This window comes from Mobula birostris, chromosome 25, assembly GCF_030028105.1.
Source record: "Mobula birostris isolate sMobBir1 chromosome 25, sMobBir1.hap1, whole genome shotgun sequence".
NCBI classification, from domain to species: domain Eukaryota; kingdom Metazoa; phylum Chordata; class Chondrichthyes; order Myliobatiformes; family Myliobatidae; genus Mobula; species Mobula birostris.
This window is the reverse complement of record NC_092394.1, coordinates 17,474,534-17,493,839: the sequence shown is the minus strand read 5'-3', so window position 1 is coordinate 17,493,839 and position 19,306 is coordinate 17,474,534. Positions and strand designations below refer to the sequence as shown.

The window sequence follows — 19,306 nt, the reverse complement described above, 5'->3', positions numbered from 1 at the left end:
ACAAAGGGTCCCAGCCCAAAACGTCGACTGTACTTCTTCCTAGAGATGCTGCCTGGCCTGCTGCGTTCACCAGCATTTTGTGTGTGTTGCTTGAATTTCCAGCATCTGCAGATTTCCTCGTGATAAGTGAAACCTGGAGGGGGGAGGGTTAGAGTAAAGAACTGGAAAGTTGATTGGTGAAAGAGACAGAAGGCCATGGAAGAACGAAAAGGGGGAAGGAGCACCAGAGGAAGGTGAAGGGTGGGCAAGGAGATAAAATGAGAGAGGGAAAAGGGGATGGGAAATGGTAAAGGGAGGTATTACCGGAAGTTTAAGAAATCAAAGTTCAAGCCATCAGGTTGGAGGCTACCCAGATGGAATACAAGGTGTGGTTCCTCCAACCTAGGTGTGGCCTCATCATGACAGTGGAGGAGGCCATGGATAGACATATCAGAATGGGAATGGGGAGTGGAATTAAAATGGGTGGCCACTGGGAGATCCTGCTTTCTCTAGCAGATAGAACGTAGGTGCTCAGTGAAGCAGTCTCCCAATCTACGTCGGGTCTCACCGATATACAGGAGGCCACACCAGGACTCATTGAATCAATATTCTCTGCCTTTTGGTCTGTCTCATTTGACAAACTGACCACCAAACATGATCTAGAGGAGAAGCCACCATAGAGATCACGTGTTGCCTCCTCCTGAGAGCTTTGGGGTTTATATAATGCTGTGTGTCTGTGGTGCTGCTGCAAGTAAGTTTTTCATTGCACCTGTGCATACAGATACTTATGAACATAACACTAAACCTGACTTTGACTTTGAACTACCATAGTGTGCTCTTTCCTTGGCTTGGTACGGATGTTTACTGTTATAACATCTTGTAAAATTTGATTTGCAAATCAAGATTGGAAAATACCTGTGATTAAAAACCCTGCATTCAACCATGCTGAATTCAGCACTCTGCCCCGGCTGGCCACCGTCTTCTCACCATCCCGCTCCACACACCACCACAACCTCATTCCTCATACCACCCTCCACCCCCTCCCAGTGTCTGCAAAGATGTGGAGAGCTGGTAGAATGGCTCTCCACAACTGGGAGACATACTGAAGACAATGGATCTAAATCTGGGGTGTTTATTGAGAAAACATACACTCAGTGGCCACTTTATTAGGTTTAGGAGAGGAACACAGTTTGGTCTTCTTTTGCTGTAACCCATATTCACTTCAAAGTTTGGCATGTTGTGCATTCAAATATGCTCTTCTGCCCACCACTGGTTGTAACGGGTGGATATTTGAGTTTCTGTAGCCCTTCCCGTTAGCATGAATCAGTCTGGCCATTCTCCTCTGATCTTTCTCATTAACAAGGTGTTTTTGACCACAGCACTGCCACTCACTGTATGTTTTCTTTTGTTTTTCGCACCATTCTCTGTAAACTCTAGAGACTGTTGTATGTGAAAATACCAGGATATCTGCAGTTTCTGAGATACTCAAACCACCCCGTCTGGCACCAACAATCATTCCATGGTCAAAATAACTTAGATCACATTTCTTCCCCAGTCTGATGACTGGTCTAAACAACAACTGAATCTCTTGACCATGCCTGTATGCTTTTATGCATTGAGTTGTTGCCACTTGATGATCTGATTAGACATTTGCATAAACGAGCAGGTACAACTCAGAGGATTTATGGGGCCTGGTTTAACCCGAATGAAGTAATCCTTCCTCATTTTATACCTTAGGAGATTTTCTAACTTCAGCTCTAAGTTGTCAATCATCGAGACATTGTTCATTTGTTCCTGTATCACCTTTCGAAGTAGTCTAAACTGAAACAGAAAGAAAACTTCCACAGGCAATGATTTTCATCAACATTGTTTTACTTCCCAATGCTCACTTTACACATTAAGTATAAATATGATTTTTTAAAAGACTGGATTTGCATTTTTACAAAAATAATACAATGAAACAAATCAATTCTAATGGCATATTTCCCTCTAGTTAAAAAGGTCAGAAACCCTCCTTATCTTGGGCAGTAACAAAATTGCCAAATGTTGACAGACAAGAATACACCCAAGTCCAGAACATGTCAGAGGTTCTCCCTGACTTGTTGCTTGCAATATACTGTACATAAAATGCCAGGAACTATAGAAAATGAGCTGAAACTGAGATTACTAAAAGGTTACACTCTCATGAAGGAACAATTTTCGTACATTACAAAAATTTTTAGAACATTTTCTTTCGAAAAATTCAGCTTTGACCATGAATTTCTCCAGCAAAAATGTAAATTAATACTGTTGTATATTGGACATTAGAAAAGTTACAAAGCATCAAAATATATCAATCGTAAGATATAGTCAATTTTTTTTCAATAATTATACACCTTTATCTCAATATCTGGAAAGTTTAAGTAACACTGTTACATCAAATGCAATGAAGTCAAGAGGGCTAAGACAGATCCAGAAAAAATTGCAAGAGGGGTGATGGAAAGAGAAGGCTTGAAGAGAAGAATGAGACAGAAAATGTGAGAGAGAAGAAACAGGGCAGGGAGAATGAGAAAAAGAAAATAAGAGGGAATGAGAGAATAAAGAGAGGTGGAAGAGAAGAAGGAGATTGAGAGAACAGGAAGGCAAATGAGAAAGGGTCGCATTATGTCGCTGTGAATGGATCCACATCAATATTTGGTGGCAATATTGGAAACATTAGTGGGTGGTCAGGACAATGTAATTGTAAACCCATAGTTCTTCCTCTCTGGAATAAAATCTACAACTTTAGTCCCTCCACATTCTCATGCTGTATTTGCAGTTGCCCACAGAGACAATCATTTACAACTAAAACTTGCAATCTGTGACTGAGGAAATTACATTTTAAATATATTTATGGAATTCACTTCAGTAAGTTGAATTTGTATTTGGTCATGCAAGATAGAGCTGGTGTAAACAAAGTCTAAGTGTTGTGGAATAATGTTAATTGTTAAAGGAATGTTAGTCTCAGGTTAAACTAATTGTCCATCTCCTAGGAGCTATCTGCTCACTACGCAAAAATGAAGCAAATGCAAAGAATAAGAAATTTCATGGTGGGACAATATGAAATCTGTTGAGGAATTCAAAGGACATCTTAGCATGAAACTAGTTAAATGGCATGACTAGTGATGGCATTTACATCAACATGATGTCTGGAAAAGAAAGACTGGCACAGACTATTTGGTCACTGTTTATAAGGGACGCTACTGAACACTGAAGTCCAAAATGGCCTGAAAACAGTGACTGCACCCCCAAAGTACTTCATTGGCTGAGAAATATTTTGGAATGTCCCGAGGTTGTGAAAGAGGCCCTAAAAAGGCAGGATCCTCCTAACAGCATTTGACCTGATGAACTGCAGCATAACCAGACACACCAATGGGCATAATGGATGGTCAATGGGAACACATTCTGGTCACAAAAGCATTGGATGAACAAAAGAAGTTCCTCTCGATAACAGTAAGAAGTGCAAGTGCTGTTTATACCTTCCTTCTCAATCAAGATGATGATATCAAAATGTACAATTGAATTGTTAATTTCAAGTTTCATACAGTGTAGCAAATTAACTCAAGCCACCACCAAAGGATCAGTGTTATTTTCAGAGGGAGGGTGAATGCAATGTGCATGCTTATAAAATGTTTAAAACACTTTGAAGTGCTGTACAGATTGTTCATGGAACATGGAGGGTACAGGAATGAAGATGATATTAGTGAGAAGAATTAATTTTGCACCCTTTATCTCAATGGGCCCCTTAACATATGTGCTGGGATTGGAGAGGGTCCGGAGGAGGATGATGAGAATGATTCCAGGAATGAAAGGGTTAACATGTGAGGAGTGTTTGATCTACTTGCTGGAGTAGAAGAGCTGAGGGAGAATTTCATTGAAACTTATTGAACATTGGAAGGCCGAGATAGAGTGGATGTGGAGAGGATGTTTCCTATAGTGGGTGAGTCTAGGACAAGAGCGCACAGCCTCAGAATAGATAGACATCCATCTAGAACAGAAATGAGAAGGAATTTCTTTAGCCTTCATTATCTCTCTGCTGATTCTAGAGCTTGCCATGTACCATCGATTAACGTATTTCCAAATGATAATAGTGTCTAGATTTCAAAATTACTGCAGAGATATTTAATTGGATGGAAGTACTTCACAATATTCCAAAAGGGGCATAAAAGCTGATATAAATGTAAGTTGTTCTTCCTGTGTCTGTCTGCAAGCCCCTTCAATTGCCTGTCGATTTCCTGTTCTACTTCTAGTCTTGAATCTTCTTCACCCTCCATTCCCCTGTCCCATTGTTTAATTAAAAGTTCTGGAAAAGGATCCAACTAACTACATGCAACACACATAAATGTTGCTGGTGAACGCAGCAGGCCAGGCAGCATCTCTAGGAAGAGGTACAGTCGACGTTTTGGGCCGAGACACATCTAACTACCTATCCACAGCAGCTGATGGGCACACACAATTTTAGCTCATTCATGGGTGAATGGTGATGACTCAGTCCAGGGTCTACAGGGCAGGCCAAGTCGTTGGGTATATTTGAAGCAGAGTTCTTGATCAGGAAGGGTGCCAATGGTTACGGGGAGAATCAGGTTGAGGGGGATAAAATATAAGACATGATGGATGGAATAGCAAGCTAGACTCAACAAGCTGAATGGCCTAATTCCACTCCTATGTCTCAATGGTCTGTTTCAGTAAATGACATTACATCACCTGGGTAATATATAACTAGTCATAGCTAACCTAACTAGAAACTGGGGAATTGCATCCCTTCAGCCCAAGTCTGCAGAAGCTAATCTTTCCAGTCATATTATTTAGATGACGACCACCTAGTACATCCATAAATTTCAAGAGGTAAGCAATACCACTAATCCTTTTGGAAATTGGGAGTGATAGATCATCACGGAATATTGGCTAAAATGTGGGTAATCTTATTTTTGCAGTTACAATCAAACCTGATTTATTCAGCCTCCATAACCCGATAGATCTAATAACTGCAGACCTGGTTTCAGATGATGCTACTTACTGGTTTGAGAGACTACTTGTTGGTGGCCAATGAACCAAAATAAAACAACTAAATACTTTGTTATTCACATACAATGGAGCACTAAAGACCTGGTTAAAAACCCCAGTAACTAGAAGATAGTTTGATAATTGGAGACATTGGGAAATTAGAAGCTTGCTCCCTACAGTCACCTGTTCAATATTAATGGCCAGTCATGCCACATAATTGCCTCATGCTTGCATGTGATGGGTGCCCCCAGAACCAGGAACCTATCATTCAATGTCAGCCGTTTACAGTCAAGCTAATGCACCTGGAAGTCAAAATGGGCTACAGATGCACTCTAGTTTGGTGTTATGACCTAGAAGTCATTAATAAGTTTATTTATCATCATTCCTCTGTCTAATACTGCTCCTTAGTACGACTGCCCACTGACTTCAGCAGTGCTTGGACGTAGTTTTTCATCTCCACAGTGGAGTAAGCTTGTTTCTTGACAATCAAACGGAATGTAAATGGAATTAGATGGACAAGTTGGTAGGAGGATGGAAAGCAAGGGGTGTGGTCAGATAGAGTAATAGTCACTTGGCACTTTGACATAGAGACAGACATAAATTTAGGGAGCAAACAATGTCATACTGGCCTGGATCGTCATTGAAGGAAAGGTGATCTATTGAAATCCATAATACTTTGAGGGGTTTTCATGGAGTGGGTGCTGAAAGGATGTTTCTCTTATGAACGATTCCAGAAGCAGCAGTGTAGTTTCAAACCATAAGACCATTAAAGCATTAGGCTATCCAGGCCATTAATCTGCCTCACCATTCGATTTATTATCCTTCTCAACCCCATTCGGCCACCTTCTCCCCATAGACTTTTATCCCTTACTAGTTAAGAACCTATCAACCTCCACTTTAAATATACCCAATGACTTGGGCTCCAAAGTTGTCTGTGGCAATGAATTCCATTGACTCACCACCTTCTGGCTAAGGAAATTCTTCCCCAGCCTTCTAATCTGAGGCTGTGTTCTTTGATCCCATTATTGGAAACACCCTCTCCATGCCAACTCTATCTAACCCAGGGGTTCCCAGCCTGGAGTCCACAGACTGATCTCAGCCTTTCAATGAAGATGAAGAGGACATTCGTCTCTTGGTGGATTGAGAGTCTTTTGAAGAATTGTGTCAAAGAGCTGTAGAGGAGTCACTGAATATTTACAAGGTAAAGACTGAGCGATATTTGAATAATGTGTTGAAAGGAACATAAAAGAAAATGGAATTTCAGTCAATATCAGATCAGCCATGACCTTACTAAAGACAAGAGTAGGTTTGAAGATTACTTGGCTATTCTTATCCTCGTGTTAAAAATGGGTAGAAATTTGCCTCCAGTTGCCAATACCAAATATGGTGACATCATCAACCTCCAGTCATACTCACTTCTGCCCATTGACTTCAATGGAACCAAATGTGCAGAGGTGAGGACAACCAGTGGCCAATCATCTTGTGTATGGATAGTGCTGGTGGGCAAAGACAGATGTTGCAGTGCCTGGAGATTACATGAAAGAATGTTCCATTGAGAGGGTTTTATTGCCTTGGAGCTCCAGGTCTTTGAACTTGACACTCTTGCCTCACATCTCTGTTCTTGTTACATTGGCCTATTGCTGGACTCTGCCAAAAACTCCCCCTTCATCTTATCATTCAGTTGTCAGCTGTTACTTTCCATAGTCATCGTGAGCCAAACCAAGATTGGAGGATGCGCTCCAGTCAATTTCAGGGTGATAAAAGGATTATGTTCTTACTTGCATGAAGTTTTACATTTGTCCTCATCAAGGCACTTAAAATCTGTTTGAGTTTTTAAAGAAATGTTTCACTCGGCAGTCCATTGTCCTAAACTGTTACAGCTCTTACTGTGCAATATTAATCGCTGTGGAAATGGTATCACTCAATAGTTTATTGATGAAATTAATGAGTATTGATAGCATAGCAAGAAGCAGATTGAGAGATTGAGCTTCTCAATCAGTGAAGGAGGATTTTTTTAAAGACAATTTTTTATCCCATGTCTCCTCCAGGAGTCTTACCATTTTGTGCCCTTCCATTATCAAGTGTGTGGGGAGAGGGGTGTGGTTGTGAAATATTCTGGTCTTCTTACTATCCATTATCCAAGGAGAAACTAATTAACACATTATAATTGGCAATGATCAAATCAGTCAAATCATTACATGCTTTATCTTTTGCTTCCTTAACCGGAAACACCTCTAAGTATTTACCCATTGATACAGGGTACCTGAGTGACAAATTGCTTCAGGACTAAGACTTTCTGATTAGGAATGTTTATCTCTTGACCTCTAATACCATTAAACAATTAATCTGAACCAATTTGTACATATGGAGAAACACAGCAGGTTCTGATGAAGGGTCTTGGCCTAAAATGTCAGCTGTACTCTTCTCTATAGATGCTGCCTGGCCTGCTGAGTTCCTCCAGCATTTTGTGTGTGTTTTAGATTCCTTAGTGGAAAAGGGTTGAGCCTCATTTGTATATTGTGAGATAATTATATATGGGAAATTCTGAACAATCCTCTGTGTGCAGTATACAAGTTGAATAGGGCTGTAGGAAGTGGGAACAAAGGAATTTAGTCTTCCATTCAGTGGTACCAAAGAAGTAACAATCTGTATATTATACTCTACTTACAATGAAGCCCAAAAAACCATATCTTGGAACAACACCCAAGTGACAATAAGTTGCAAATTTAACTCTACTAATTATTTCATAGATTGAAATGAACCCCCATTTCAGATAAGCACCAACTTCTGTAACACCATCTTCTGCCACAACCTGTATTACAACATCTGGATCCAAGCACTGGATTCACCTGACAGTCATTCTACAGCCGTTAAAGATGATCTAAATTTAAGATGGGCAATTATATTTAACTCCTGCTATGTTGTTGAAAAATGATAGCTGAGTGAATTTTGAATCAGTTCTGAAAGGAAGAGTCAAACTAATTCCTGATAATGTCACCTTATAAAGCATTTAATGGCTTCGGGAGTACAGTCAGGTAAAAGAGCTGCCCTGCTCCAACAGGTTCTGGGTCGGACTTTATGCTGGATGATGTTGGGGATGAAAATAAGAGAATACAAGCACGAACGGAACATTATTATGGGAATGTAATATTAAAGAGCAACACTGTAAATGGGAGCAACATAAACTGCATTCTTTACCAAATTTACCAGCCACTATGAATTTAAAGTGACTGGAGGAAATGGTTGGACCTTACAAATCACACAGGCAGGGACTAGCTTCTAGGTAAAAAAATCACTGCTTTCCAGCATTGTCCTGAATGACTTCCATCTTCCCATCCAAAATCCATAGGTTTTACGATCAGAAACAGTAGCCCTTTATAATTGAATCAAGCTGTCTGGATGAAGATGCAATCTCTGCTGATTGCTTTCATTGCAAATCCACAACAGCGTTCCATCTCTGTAAAGGTGTGTCATTTTCAAAGGTGAAGTTCAACACTCATCTGATGATGCAATGGTGAAGTTCAACACTCATTTGATGATGCGAAAGTGAAGTTCAACACCCATCTGATGATCCACTGCCAACATGATAAGACATGGGTATTATTTTGAACTGTAGTCCCAGGAACGTCCGTTTATTTCTTCATACCTTCAGAAGGGATGATGCAGTTCACACATTTGAAATCCATTAAGTTAATTCAGTTTTCCTCAAAACAGATTTCGGCAAACTTGGAAACTCCATTCAATCAGAACAATCAAGATTCCCGTGCTCACTTCCTAAGGCTTCCACCTTTAGCATTTTACTGCAATCTATCTTCATTTAATGGTCACAGCTTGAATGAACTGTACAGGTGTCTTACCAACTTCCAGTAACAGGTAAAAGGTTATTTCTCTGCTAAGATTTTTTTTTGAGTTTGAAGTAAAGAGAAATCTAATTCTCTAAAACTCTTTCATTTCTTTTGTTCTTATATCAGACCTGTGCAAACCAGACTGTGATCTGAAATAGGATGCTTTCCGTCCGTGGGAATATCTTGTCCTAGCAGGGATTTCAACCTATAGTTTGTGTCACCTTGTTCTCAGTCAGTGTGCTAAGGAATTAGTCACAGAGTTGGCCAGGCTAGGTGTGTGCCATGAAATCATACCATCTACTGGTTGGCTCAGTGAGTTTTCCCTGGTCTCCGTAGATACCAGAGATCTGTTTTGAAAAGCGTTTTGTGTTTATTTTTGAACGTCGTTTTCTCTGATTAGCAGACTGGAAGGGCGTGGAGCATCACCAGGCTTGTAGAGGACACTGAGGAGGACAAAAGAAAAACAGAAACATGAGTGAGGATTGCTAAAACAAATAGCAACTATTGACCAGCACACAACAGCATCATCGCACGGAATTGGATGTCACAGAAACATTACGGCACAGAGGGAGGTCTTTTGGTCCAGTGGGTCCAAGCTTACACCCAGTGGAGCAGAATCATCAGCCTTCCTTCTCCATAGCCTTGCAAATCAATCTCTTTCAAGTCTATGAAAGCCTGTCTAATCTTATAAAGACAATGAATAATTCTCTTTCCACCATCCCTCCAGTTTACATCCACTCTCCACATAAATAGGTTTTCCTCACAACTTCCTTGTATATCTTGTACTTAAAGCTTTTCTCAATCAAACCCACATGGTGCTTCATCAAATCTCGTCTCAACTTTCTACCGGGAAAAGAACATCAGCTCCTCCACTCCAAACTTACAGTTTCGATAGCTTGTTCAAGTTTTTCTGCACCATGCCTGGACGTTTACATTCCATCGAAACTGTGACCAAAATTGGATGCATAAGTCCAGTTATAGCCTAACTCAGGGGTTCCCAACCTGGGGTCCACAGATCCCTTGTTTGTTGGTGTTGAGCCACGGCATAAAAAAGGTTGGGAGCCCCGGCCTAGCTAGTGTTTTGTACGGGCTTGGCATACTTGTCTTGCCTGTGTACTGTATGCTCCCGTTGAGGGGAATCTCAAGGTATGTTTTATAAATCACCCCCTCAACATGATGAGGCTGAACAGTCCCAGCTGGTCACTGTCCAGCCTGTGGCAGAAAGATTTAGATCCAGACAGAGAGGGTTGCCCTTGGGCAGAAATCAGAATCAGAATCGGATATATTATCACTTACAAATGTCATGAAATTTGTTGATCTGTGGCTGTCGTACAGTGCAAGAGATTTTTTAAAAATTAATATTGACTACAAAAACAATAAAATAAATGAATAAGGCAAAAGAGGAATCATGAGGTGGTTAGATATATAGGTAGTTAGATAGAATCGTGAGATAGGTTCATGAACGGTTTAGAAATATGATGGCAAAGGGGAAGAAACTATTCCAAAAATGTTAAGTGTGTGTCCTCAGGCTCCCGTACCTCCTCCCTGATGGTAGTAATAAGAAGAGGGCATGTCCCAGATGGCGAGAGTCCTTCTTGGATGGATGTCACCTTTCAGAGGCACGTCCTTTTGAAGATGTCCTCGATGGTGGGGAGGGTTGTGTCTGATGGAGCTGGGTGGTCTTACGACCACCAGCAGCCTCTTGCAATCGCGTGCATGAGAGCCTCCATACCAGGCGGTGTTGCAGTCAGCCAGAATGCTCTCCACCATACATCTGTAGAAATTTACCAGGGCCTTTGGTGACATACCAAAAGCTAGTGTAGAGCTGAGTCTAATTGTGCTTCTTCACCGAGGATTAACATGATAAGGAGTTTAGAAGGCCTTTCGTTCAAGAAGATGGGAATTAAATGGTAAGGAATGTGTTAGACCATATGACATAGGAGCAGAATTAGGCCATTCAGCCCATCAGGTCCATTCTGCTATTTCTTCATGGCTGATCCCAGATCCCATTCAACCCCATACACCTGCCATATCCCTTGATGCCCCAACCAATGAGGAATCTATCAATTTCTGCTTTAAATATACCCACAGGCTTGGCCACCACCACAGCATGTGGCAGAGCATTCCACAGATTCACCACTCTTTGGCTGAAAAAAAAATTCCTCCTTACTTCTGTTCTAAAAGATCGCACCTTGGTCTTGAGGCTGTGCCCTTTAGATTTGGATACCCTCACCAAAGGAAACATCCTCTCCACATCCAACATATCTAGTCCTTTCAACATTTGGTAGGTTTCAATGAGATTCCCACATATTCTTCTAAATCCCAGTGAGTACAAGCCCAAAGCTGCCAGATACTCCTCATATGTTAATCCCTTCATTCCCGGAATCACCCTCATGAACCTTATGAAATTATATGGTGAAATCACACCAGGAGCACAATAGAAAGTCCAGGTCTTCATCTCAAGGAAGGACCTACAGTATGTCCTTGGAGTTGGTGTAACATAGATACGCAAGAATGGTTCTTACAACTAGTGACTATTTTGGGCAGGGAAATGGTGAAGTCTCTTTACTCAGAAGGTTGTTAATGTTTGGAACATCCTATCCTTAAAGGATGTTCATGACCAGACGTTGAGTGTATTCAGAACTGGGATTGGGAGGGAATTAAGTGATACGGGATAAGGGGACACCAACTGGTTACAGAGTCCCTCAAGCATGATGGGCTGAAGGAGCTCTTCCTGTGCTGTGTGACTACTGTTCCATGTTGTGAGTGCAACATAATAATTACCAGATAATCTGTGTTATTTGCACCTGGGCAGGGTTTAAAGGAGGTTCATGAAAATGATGCCAGGATTGAACGGCTTGTTATATGAAGAGTGTTTGATGGCTCCGGGCCTGTATTCACTAGAATTCAGAAGAATGAGGGGTGACCTCATTGAAACCTATCGAATGGTGAAAGGCTTTGATAGAGTGGATATGGAGAGGATATTTCCTATGGTGGGAGAGTCTAAGACCAGAGGACACAGCCTCAGAATAGAGGGGCGTCCTTTTAGGACGGAGATGAGGAATTTCTTTAGCCAGAAAGTGGTGAATCTGTGGAATTCTTTGCCACAGGCAGCTGTGGAGGCTAAGTCTTTATGTATATTTAAGTTAGAGGTTGACAGATCTTTGATTGATCAGGGCATGAAGGGATACAGGGAGAAGGCAGGAGATTGGGGCTGAGAGGAAAATTGGATCAGCCATGATGAAATGGCGGAGCAGATTCGATGGGCCAAAATGGTCCAACGCTGCTCCTATATCTTATACAGGATACTGGGAATGATTCCCTCACTCTTCTCTGAAATAGTGAAATGTAACATTTTACACAAGGGAGCAAACAGGAACTCACTTTACCACCACAGCTAATACATTACACAACGTAACAGTGGGGAGTTAACCTGGAATTTTTAGCTGATATTCCTGTAATGGGGCTTAAGTCCACAGCTTCTTGACTAAGTGGCAAGGTTGTTACTGTAAATCAGGCAGAGCCCTGACCAATGCAAGTGCTGAGTTAATTAAATATGTTTTAGTGTTTCTGAGCTGGATTCATACCCATAATGCTCCAGTTCCGATCTTTCTCACCCCACCACCCCCCACCCCATTCCATGAACAACTCTTCAGAACAAAATGCACATTCATTAAGGGCAGAAACCAGTTGAATCCGGAGTCAGGCCAAAGTAATATTTGATATGGCATTGCAGCAGTGTCACTTCAGATAGAACTGGCTGCCACCCATCACTTTCTAGATGTATTATATGATCAACGACTGCCAACGCATTAGTGCTCAGTGAGCCTGAGATTGACTATTGCATATTGTTACGGGTGAGGAACGGGAAAGTGCATTACCATTGTAAATTTTTTAAAAACATGTTACGTGTCTCAGAGGCTGGACAGACCCAGCTGCATTAGTATGTTTTGTCCTTCACTGCCAAGAATAAACGGGTCACCTTACATACGTGCTTGGCTCACTAAATTAAATATTGTCTTCAGATGATGTAATAACAGATTGTTTTCTTGGTTCTATGGCCTACTGTGCTCCTGAATTACTGAGCAACTACTGGTGTATTATTCCTCGCATCAGGATGTCTTTATCAAAATTAAAGATTAGCTTTAATTGTCACATGTGGATCGAAACATGAAAAAAATAGAGTGAGATGTGTTATTTCCACCAATGACCAACGCAGTCCAAGAACGTGCTGGGGACAGCCTGCGCCTCCGGCGCAGCATCGCATGCCCACTAATCACTAACCCTAACCCTTACTGTGCGTCTTTGGAACGTGCGAGGAAACGGGAGGAAACCCACACGGTCATGGGGAGAACATACAAACTCCCTACAGACAACAGCAGGAATTGAACCCCAACTGGTGATTGCTAATGCTGCAAAGCGCTGCGCTAACCGCAGGACTGCCCCGTTGACTGTATAGTCAGCTCACAACGTCTGTGCTAATGTTAGTTCTTCAACTGGAATGATCTACAACAGGCCCCTAATCTTCATATTTTACCTTAATCTTCCTTTTCAAATGCTTATCAGACTTCTATTTAAATTATACTGAGGTCGCTATTTAAATTGTAGTAAAATATTCAATATTCACAAACATTCAGCATGGAGAACAAAATTATTTTCAATTTGACATTTGCATTCTTATGCCAATGATCTGGCGTTCACTGGCTCTAATTACCGATTCAATGGGAATAACCTTTCATGGTTTGTCTCTTCAAAGCATCTTCATAAGTTTCAGGATAAAAATCAGACAGCAGTTTGAAAAGTCAATATTTTCTTGCACCCTCGGTAAATATCTAAGCAAGTGCAATGCATCCAACGCTGGCCACTATTGTTATCAGGCATACAGAACCGATCTACAAGACTGAAATCACAGCAGAATAAAACAAGGTTCTTGAACGAAATCCTTTCTTTCCCATGCCACCACGGCCCATGGCCCCCAACCCCACGATGGTCATTAATTAAACTGGGAAGTACTGCTTTGGCATTGCAGCAGGATCACCAGACAATTAATGTTAGCCTCTTTTAATTATCGACTTCATGATAACTTGTTGTGTTCTATGTGAGGGGATGATAAAGGTATGATGTGGCGGTTCTTCTTTCAACAGGGAGGGGTAGTGCCAATGATAGCTTTTAGGGACGGACTAATTTATTGAAACAGCAAACATAATAACCCAAAGATAAGAAGACGCCAGGAGATGTCATTAAGTCCAGACCCCTGTGACACAGGTATTGGCAATACAAACATTACTGATCCTTTAAAGCAGCAATACTCCTTAAACTAAGACAATCTTATGAACATCCTATCAGTTGTCCTACCTGGGTAAATTTGTCCTATCTGACAATACGTGATTAGAAACATTGAAGGGAAAGATTTATTGTAGCATATTTACATATGAACCTGCAGTGACTCCAAAATGATTTAACCCAAATGCCAATGCAATAAATAGCCAGTTCACATAAAAGTTGCTGGTGAACGCAGCAGGCCAGGCAGCATCTCTAGGAAGAGGTACAGTCGACGTTTCGGGCCGGGATCCTTCGTCAGGACTAACTGAAAGAAGAGCTAGTAAGAGATTTGAAAGTGGGAGAGGGAGGGGGAGATCCAAAATGATAGGAGAAGACAGGAGGGGGAGGGATGGAACCAAGAGTTGGACAGGTGATTGGCAAAAGGGATATGAGAGGATCATGGGACCGGAGGCCCAGGGAGAAAGAAAAGGGGGAGGGGGGAAGCCCAGAGGATGGGCAAGGGGTATAGTGAGAGGGACAGAAGGAGAAAAAGGAGAGAGAGAAAAAGAATGTGTGTATATAAATAAATAAATACCCCATGGGGTACGAGGGAGAGGAGGGGCATTAGCGGAAGTTTGAGAAGTCAATGTTCATGCCATCAGGTTGGAAGCTACCCAGAAGGTGTTCTTCCTCCAACCTGAGTGTGGCTTCATCTTTACAGTAGAGGAGGCCATGGATAGACATACCAGAATGGGAATGGGACGTGGAATTAAAATGTGTGGCCACTGGGAGATCCTGCTTTCTCTGTCAGACAGAGCGTAGGTGTTCAGCCAAACAATCTCCCAGTCTGTGTCGGGTCTCGCCAATATATAGAAGGCCACATCGGGAGCACCGGACGCAGTATATCACCCCAGCCGACTCACAGGTGAAGTGTCGCCTCACCTGGAAGGACTGTCTGGGGCCCTGAATAGTAGCGAGGAAGGAAGTGTAAGGGCATGTGTAGCACTTGTTCCATTTACAAGGATAAGTGCCAGGAGGGAGATCGGTGGGGAGGGATGGGGGGGACGAATGGACAAGGGAGTTGCGTAGGGAGCGATCCCTGCTGAAAGGGGGGGGGGGGCGGTCAGGGGAAGGGAAAGATGTGCTTAGTGGTGGGATCCTCCCTCTCGTACCCCATCCGTTATTTATTTATTTATATACCTTCCCCCTCGTACCCCATCCATTATTTATTTATTTATTTACACACACATTCTCCTTCTCCCTCTGTCCCTCTCACTATACTCCTTGCCCATCCTCTGGGATTCCCCCCTCCCCCTTTCTTTCTCCCTAGGCCTCCCGTCCCATGATCCTCTCATATCCCTTTTGCCAATCAACTGTCCAGCTCTTGGCTCCATCCCTCCCCCTACTATCTTCTCCTATCATTTCGGATCTCCCACTCCCCCTCCCATTTTCAAATCTCTTACTAGCTCTTCTTTCAGTTAGTCCTGACGAAGGGTCCCAGCCCAAAACGTCGACCGTACCTCTTCCTAGAGATGCTGCCTGGCCTGCTGCGTTCACCAGCAACTTTTATGTGTGTTGCTTGAAATTCTAGCATCTGCAGATTTCCTCGTGTTTGCGTTTTTAAATAGCCAGTTCAGTGGCTTGGCTCTTGCACTGTTGCACACGCACACGCACACGCACACGCTAAGGGGGCACTGGGACAAAGACTGAGTTGTAACCCAGGAGTCTGATTTCCCACCCCATACCTGGTTCGAAAGTGGCTTTTCCCCCCAAGGTTTTGGCAACACTGAATGTAGCCTACAAGTTCTACCTGCATTTATGTTTTTAGGAGAGGATCAGAGAATATTCTAAAGAAAACATAACCTTCAAGCCGTAAGGGATTTCCAAAATGATTTGAGGTTGTGTTGTAGCTTTACTGCACACTCAGAGTATGACATTCTCTCTAATAGACTATAAGGCATAGAAACAGAATTAGGCTATTTGGCTCATCGTGGCTGATTTATTCATCCCCCTCAACCCCATTCTCCTCCCTTCTCCCTGTAACTTTTGACATCTTTACTAATCAAGAACCTACCAACCTCTGCTTTAAATCTACCCAGTGGCTCGGCCTCCACAGCTGTCTGTGGCAATGAATTGCACAGATTCACCAGCCTCCCTTTAAGCCAGGGGTTCCCAAACTCCACTATGCCATAGACCCCCTAACCTCTAAAGAATACATCAGGCACATCAGAACATCTAAGACATAAGATCATTCTACTCCACATGCGCAGAATCTCCATCCTCACACAGACTGGGAACCCTTTCTCTGGTCATTTATATACGATATGGTCTTTCCTGACATATAAACACATGCAATTCCTCTTGCTTAAATCCAAACTTTCAAATAAAATAAACGTCATAATCTTTTCCTCTAATATGTAGACAGATATACTATCACTATATGTTTTCTTTCTATCTGTTATGTGATCCATCAATTGCTTTGTTAGGTGGACATAATGGGCCAGATGGCCCCTTCCCCTGTTTAAAACATGCTTTTCTACACACCTATAACCTCTCCTATCTCTACATAATACGTGTTCATTGCCTGCAGTTTCTCTATAATATACACAGGGTGTGCTGTTTGCTTTCCATGTCAGCCTTTTCTTCAGGGACTGTGAAACGAAAATGGATATCATGTCACTGAGGCACATGGACGGTAGAATGACTCATGTGACTCAATGTCTTTTCAGGAAGTACAACTCCAGCAGTCTGTCCCTCACTTTCAATCCTCAGCCACTGGTATGACTCCAGTAAATTTCTTTCAAATGCGGGGGAAGGGAAAATAGGGAATGGCTGGCTAGCTCTTGCCGTGTCTCTCCTGAACACATTCACTCTTTCCCAGAATCAGCTCTGCACGGGCATCCTTTCTCCATTCAAAAGTGACAAGCCTCCATAAAATAATGGACAAATGATGTCTTTGTAACAAATACCAGATAAGGGCCGATGGTCGAAGGCACTGGTTTGCTGCTTACGGATACTGGAGACCTGATATCTGTGAGGCTGCAAATCAGAGGCCTGATGTCTGTGGGTCTGGGGGTTGGAGGCCCAGAGTTGGACTGTCCTGGGTTTTAGACGTGTTCTGTTGCTGTTTTGTTTTGTTGCTTTTGTTTGTTGTTGCTGATGCTTATGTTGTTCTGCTGAACACGGTGGGCGTTCCATGTTGGCACCAGAATTTGAGGCGACACTTGCAGGCTGCCCCTAGCTCATCCTTAGATTGTGTTGGTTGTCAACACAAACAATGCATTTCACTATATATTCAATGTACATGTGATAAATAAATTAATCTGAATGTGATTAGGTTATTTCAACATGGGATAGATCTTGAGAAATGTAGAACTTAAAAATTAAGAATGACAACAATCACATTGATTGGTTCTACTCAGATATAAAGTGGCCATTATGACCTTCACCCCATAGCATTACCCAGATGTCATGGTTCAAGCAGGGCCATCTTTCACAGGGTTTCTATATCTCCTTGCAAAGCCCTGCTGCAGGCTCATTGAAATTGTGCTAACATTAAAGATGACAAACAAAAGAAAATCTGCAGATGCTGGAAATCCGAGCAACACACACAAAATGCCAGAGGAGCTCAGTAGGCCAGGCGGGATCTATGGAAAAAAGCACAGTTGATGTTTCAGGCTAAAACCCTTCGGCAAGACTCACTTTATTGGAGAGTGTAAAGATGATACTTTACTGGAATCCAAGTGGATTTCCACCTCTTCTTCCAAGGCATCTCTCAAAGCTAGCACGACGACTCCCTCAAAAGAAACCAGGAAAACACCAAACCACATACGAAACACAACAAAGCCTTCTATTAGCGATTTCCAGCTGGGAAAAGTCTCTGGCTATCCACTCTATCTATGCCTCTTATAATTTTGTAAGCCTCTATCAAGTCACCTCTCATCCTCCTTCGCTCCAAAGCGAAAAGCTTTATGTCATTCAACCTATTTTCATAAGACATGCTCTCTAACGAAGACACTGTCCTGGTAAAGCTCCTCTACACCCTCTCTAAGGCTTCCACATCCTTCCTATAATGAGGCAATGAGAACTGAACACAACACCACAAGTGTGGTCTAACAAGAGTTCTATAGGCCTGCAACCTCACCTCGCAGGGTGGCGTGGTAGCGTGGCGGTTGGAACAACGCTTTATAATACTAGGGTTCAATTCCCGCTACCGTCTGTTAGAGTTTGTATGTTCTCCCCGTGACAGTGTAGGCTTCTTCCCACAGTCCAAAGGTTAGTTGGTCATTGTAAATTGTCCCATGATTAGGCTAGAATTAAATTGGGAGATTGCTGTGCGGCGTAGCTCAAAGCGCCAGAAGGACCAATGCGCACTGTATGTCAATAAATAAATAAATAGATTCCCCCAATTTATGAATGATATACAGAATAAAACTCAGATTCATATTGTACCAATATAAAACTACATAATCTACAACATAGGTTATTGTGCACAGTTCCGGTTTTAAAATAAATGTTTACTTCTGTGACATCTCAAGCACACACAGTTTCATTAATTCCAGTGAGCCATCCATCAAGGAAGAGTGACTATAATCCCTGCTGGAAAGGCTGGTAATTATGAAGGCATACTGTACATTAAACTAATACTTTGATTAGGGACCTTTCATGCACCGTGAAGGCTGGCTCAACGGGGAACTCATCTGAGTCTATTGGAGTATGAAGGCATTATCAATCAAGTCAGTTTAAGGCTGAACTGTTAGCATATTGATTGATAGTGATTTTCAAAGGAAACCTCGTTTGCTTAGGAGCTTCGCTCTGCTTGAGTGCACAACTGATTGAGATTTGTGTATCAGAACCTCTACTGGCATTGAAATTCAATGTCTATTTGATCTATATTAACCTTTATTCATCTAATGGAAATAAATGATAAATTTTATGTACAAGAGAGAACCTGCAGATGCTGGAAATCCAAGCAACACACACGAAATGCTGGAGGAACTCAGTAGGTCAGGCAGCATCTATGAAAAAAAAATGACCTGAAACATCAACTGTACTCTGTTTCATAGATGCTGCCTGGCCTGCTGAGTTCCTCAGCATTTCGTGTGTGTTGCATAAATTTTATGTAATTAGATACAAGTGTCTGTATAGAGATGAGGTGATATATTTATACTCTTAACACAGAAGAAATTGTATTATTC

The 19,306-nt window shown here is 42.0% G+C and overlaps 1 protein-coding gene across 9 annotated transcripts in view; it reads right to left on the bottom strand.

Moving 5' to 3' along the window:
* Positions 1-1,833: 1,833 nt before the first annotated feature.
* hnf1ba (HNF1 homeobox Ba) overlaps positions 1,834-19,306 on the bottom strand; it is a 117,807-nt gene continuing 100,334 nt past the window's right edge. For all 9 annotated transcript variants that reach the window (XM_072243697.1, XM_072243690.1, XM_072243691.1 and 6 more), the window contains one exon: positions 1,834-9,289. In XM_072243697.1, coding sequence (XP_072099798.1) covers positions 9,269-9,289 — 21 coding nt within the window. In that variant the 3' untranslated portion in view covers positions 1,834-9,268. The remainder of the gene's footprint in view (positions 9,290-19,306) is intronic.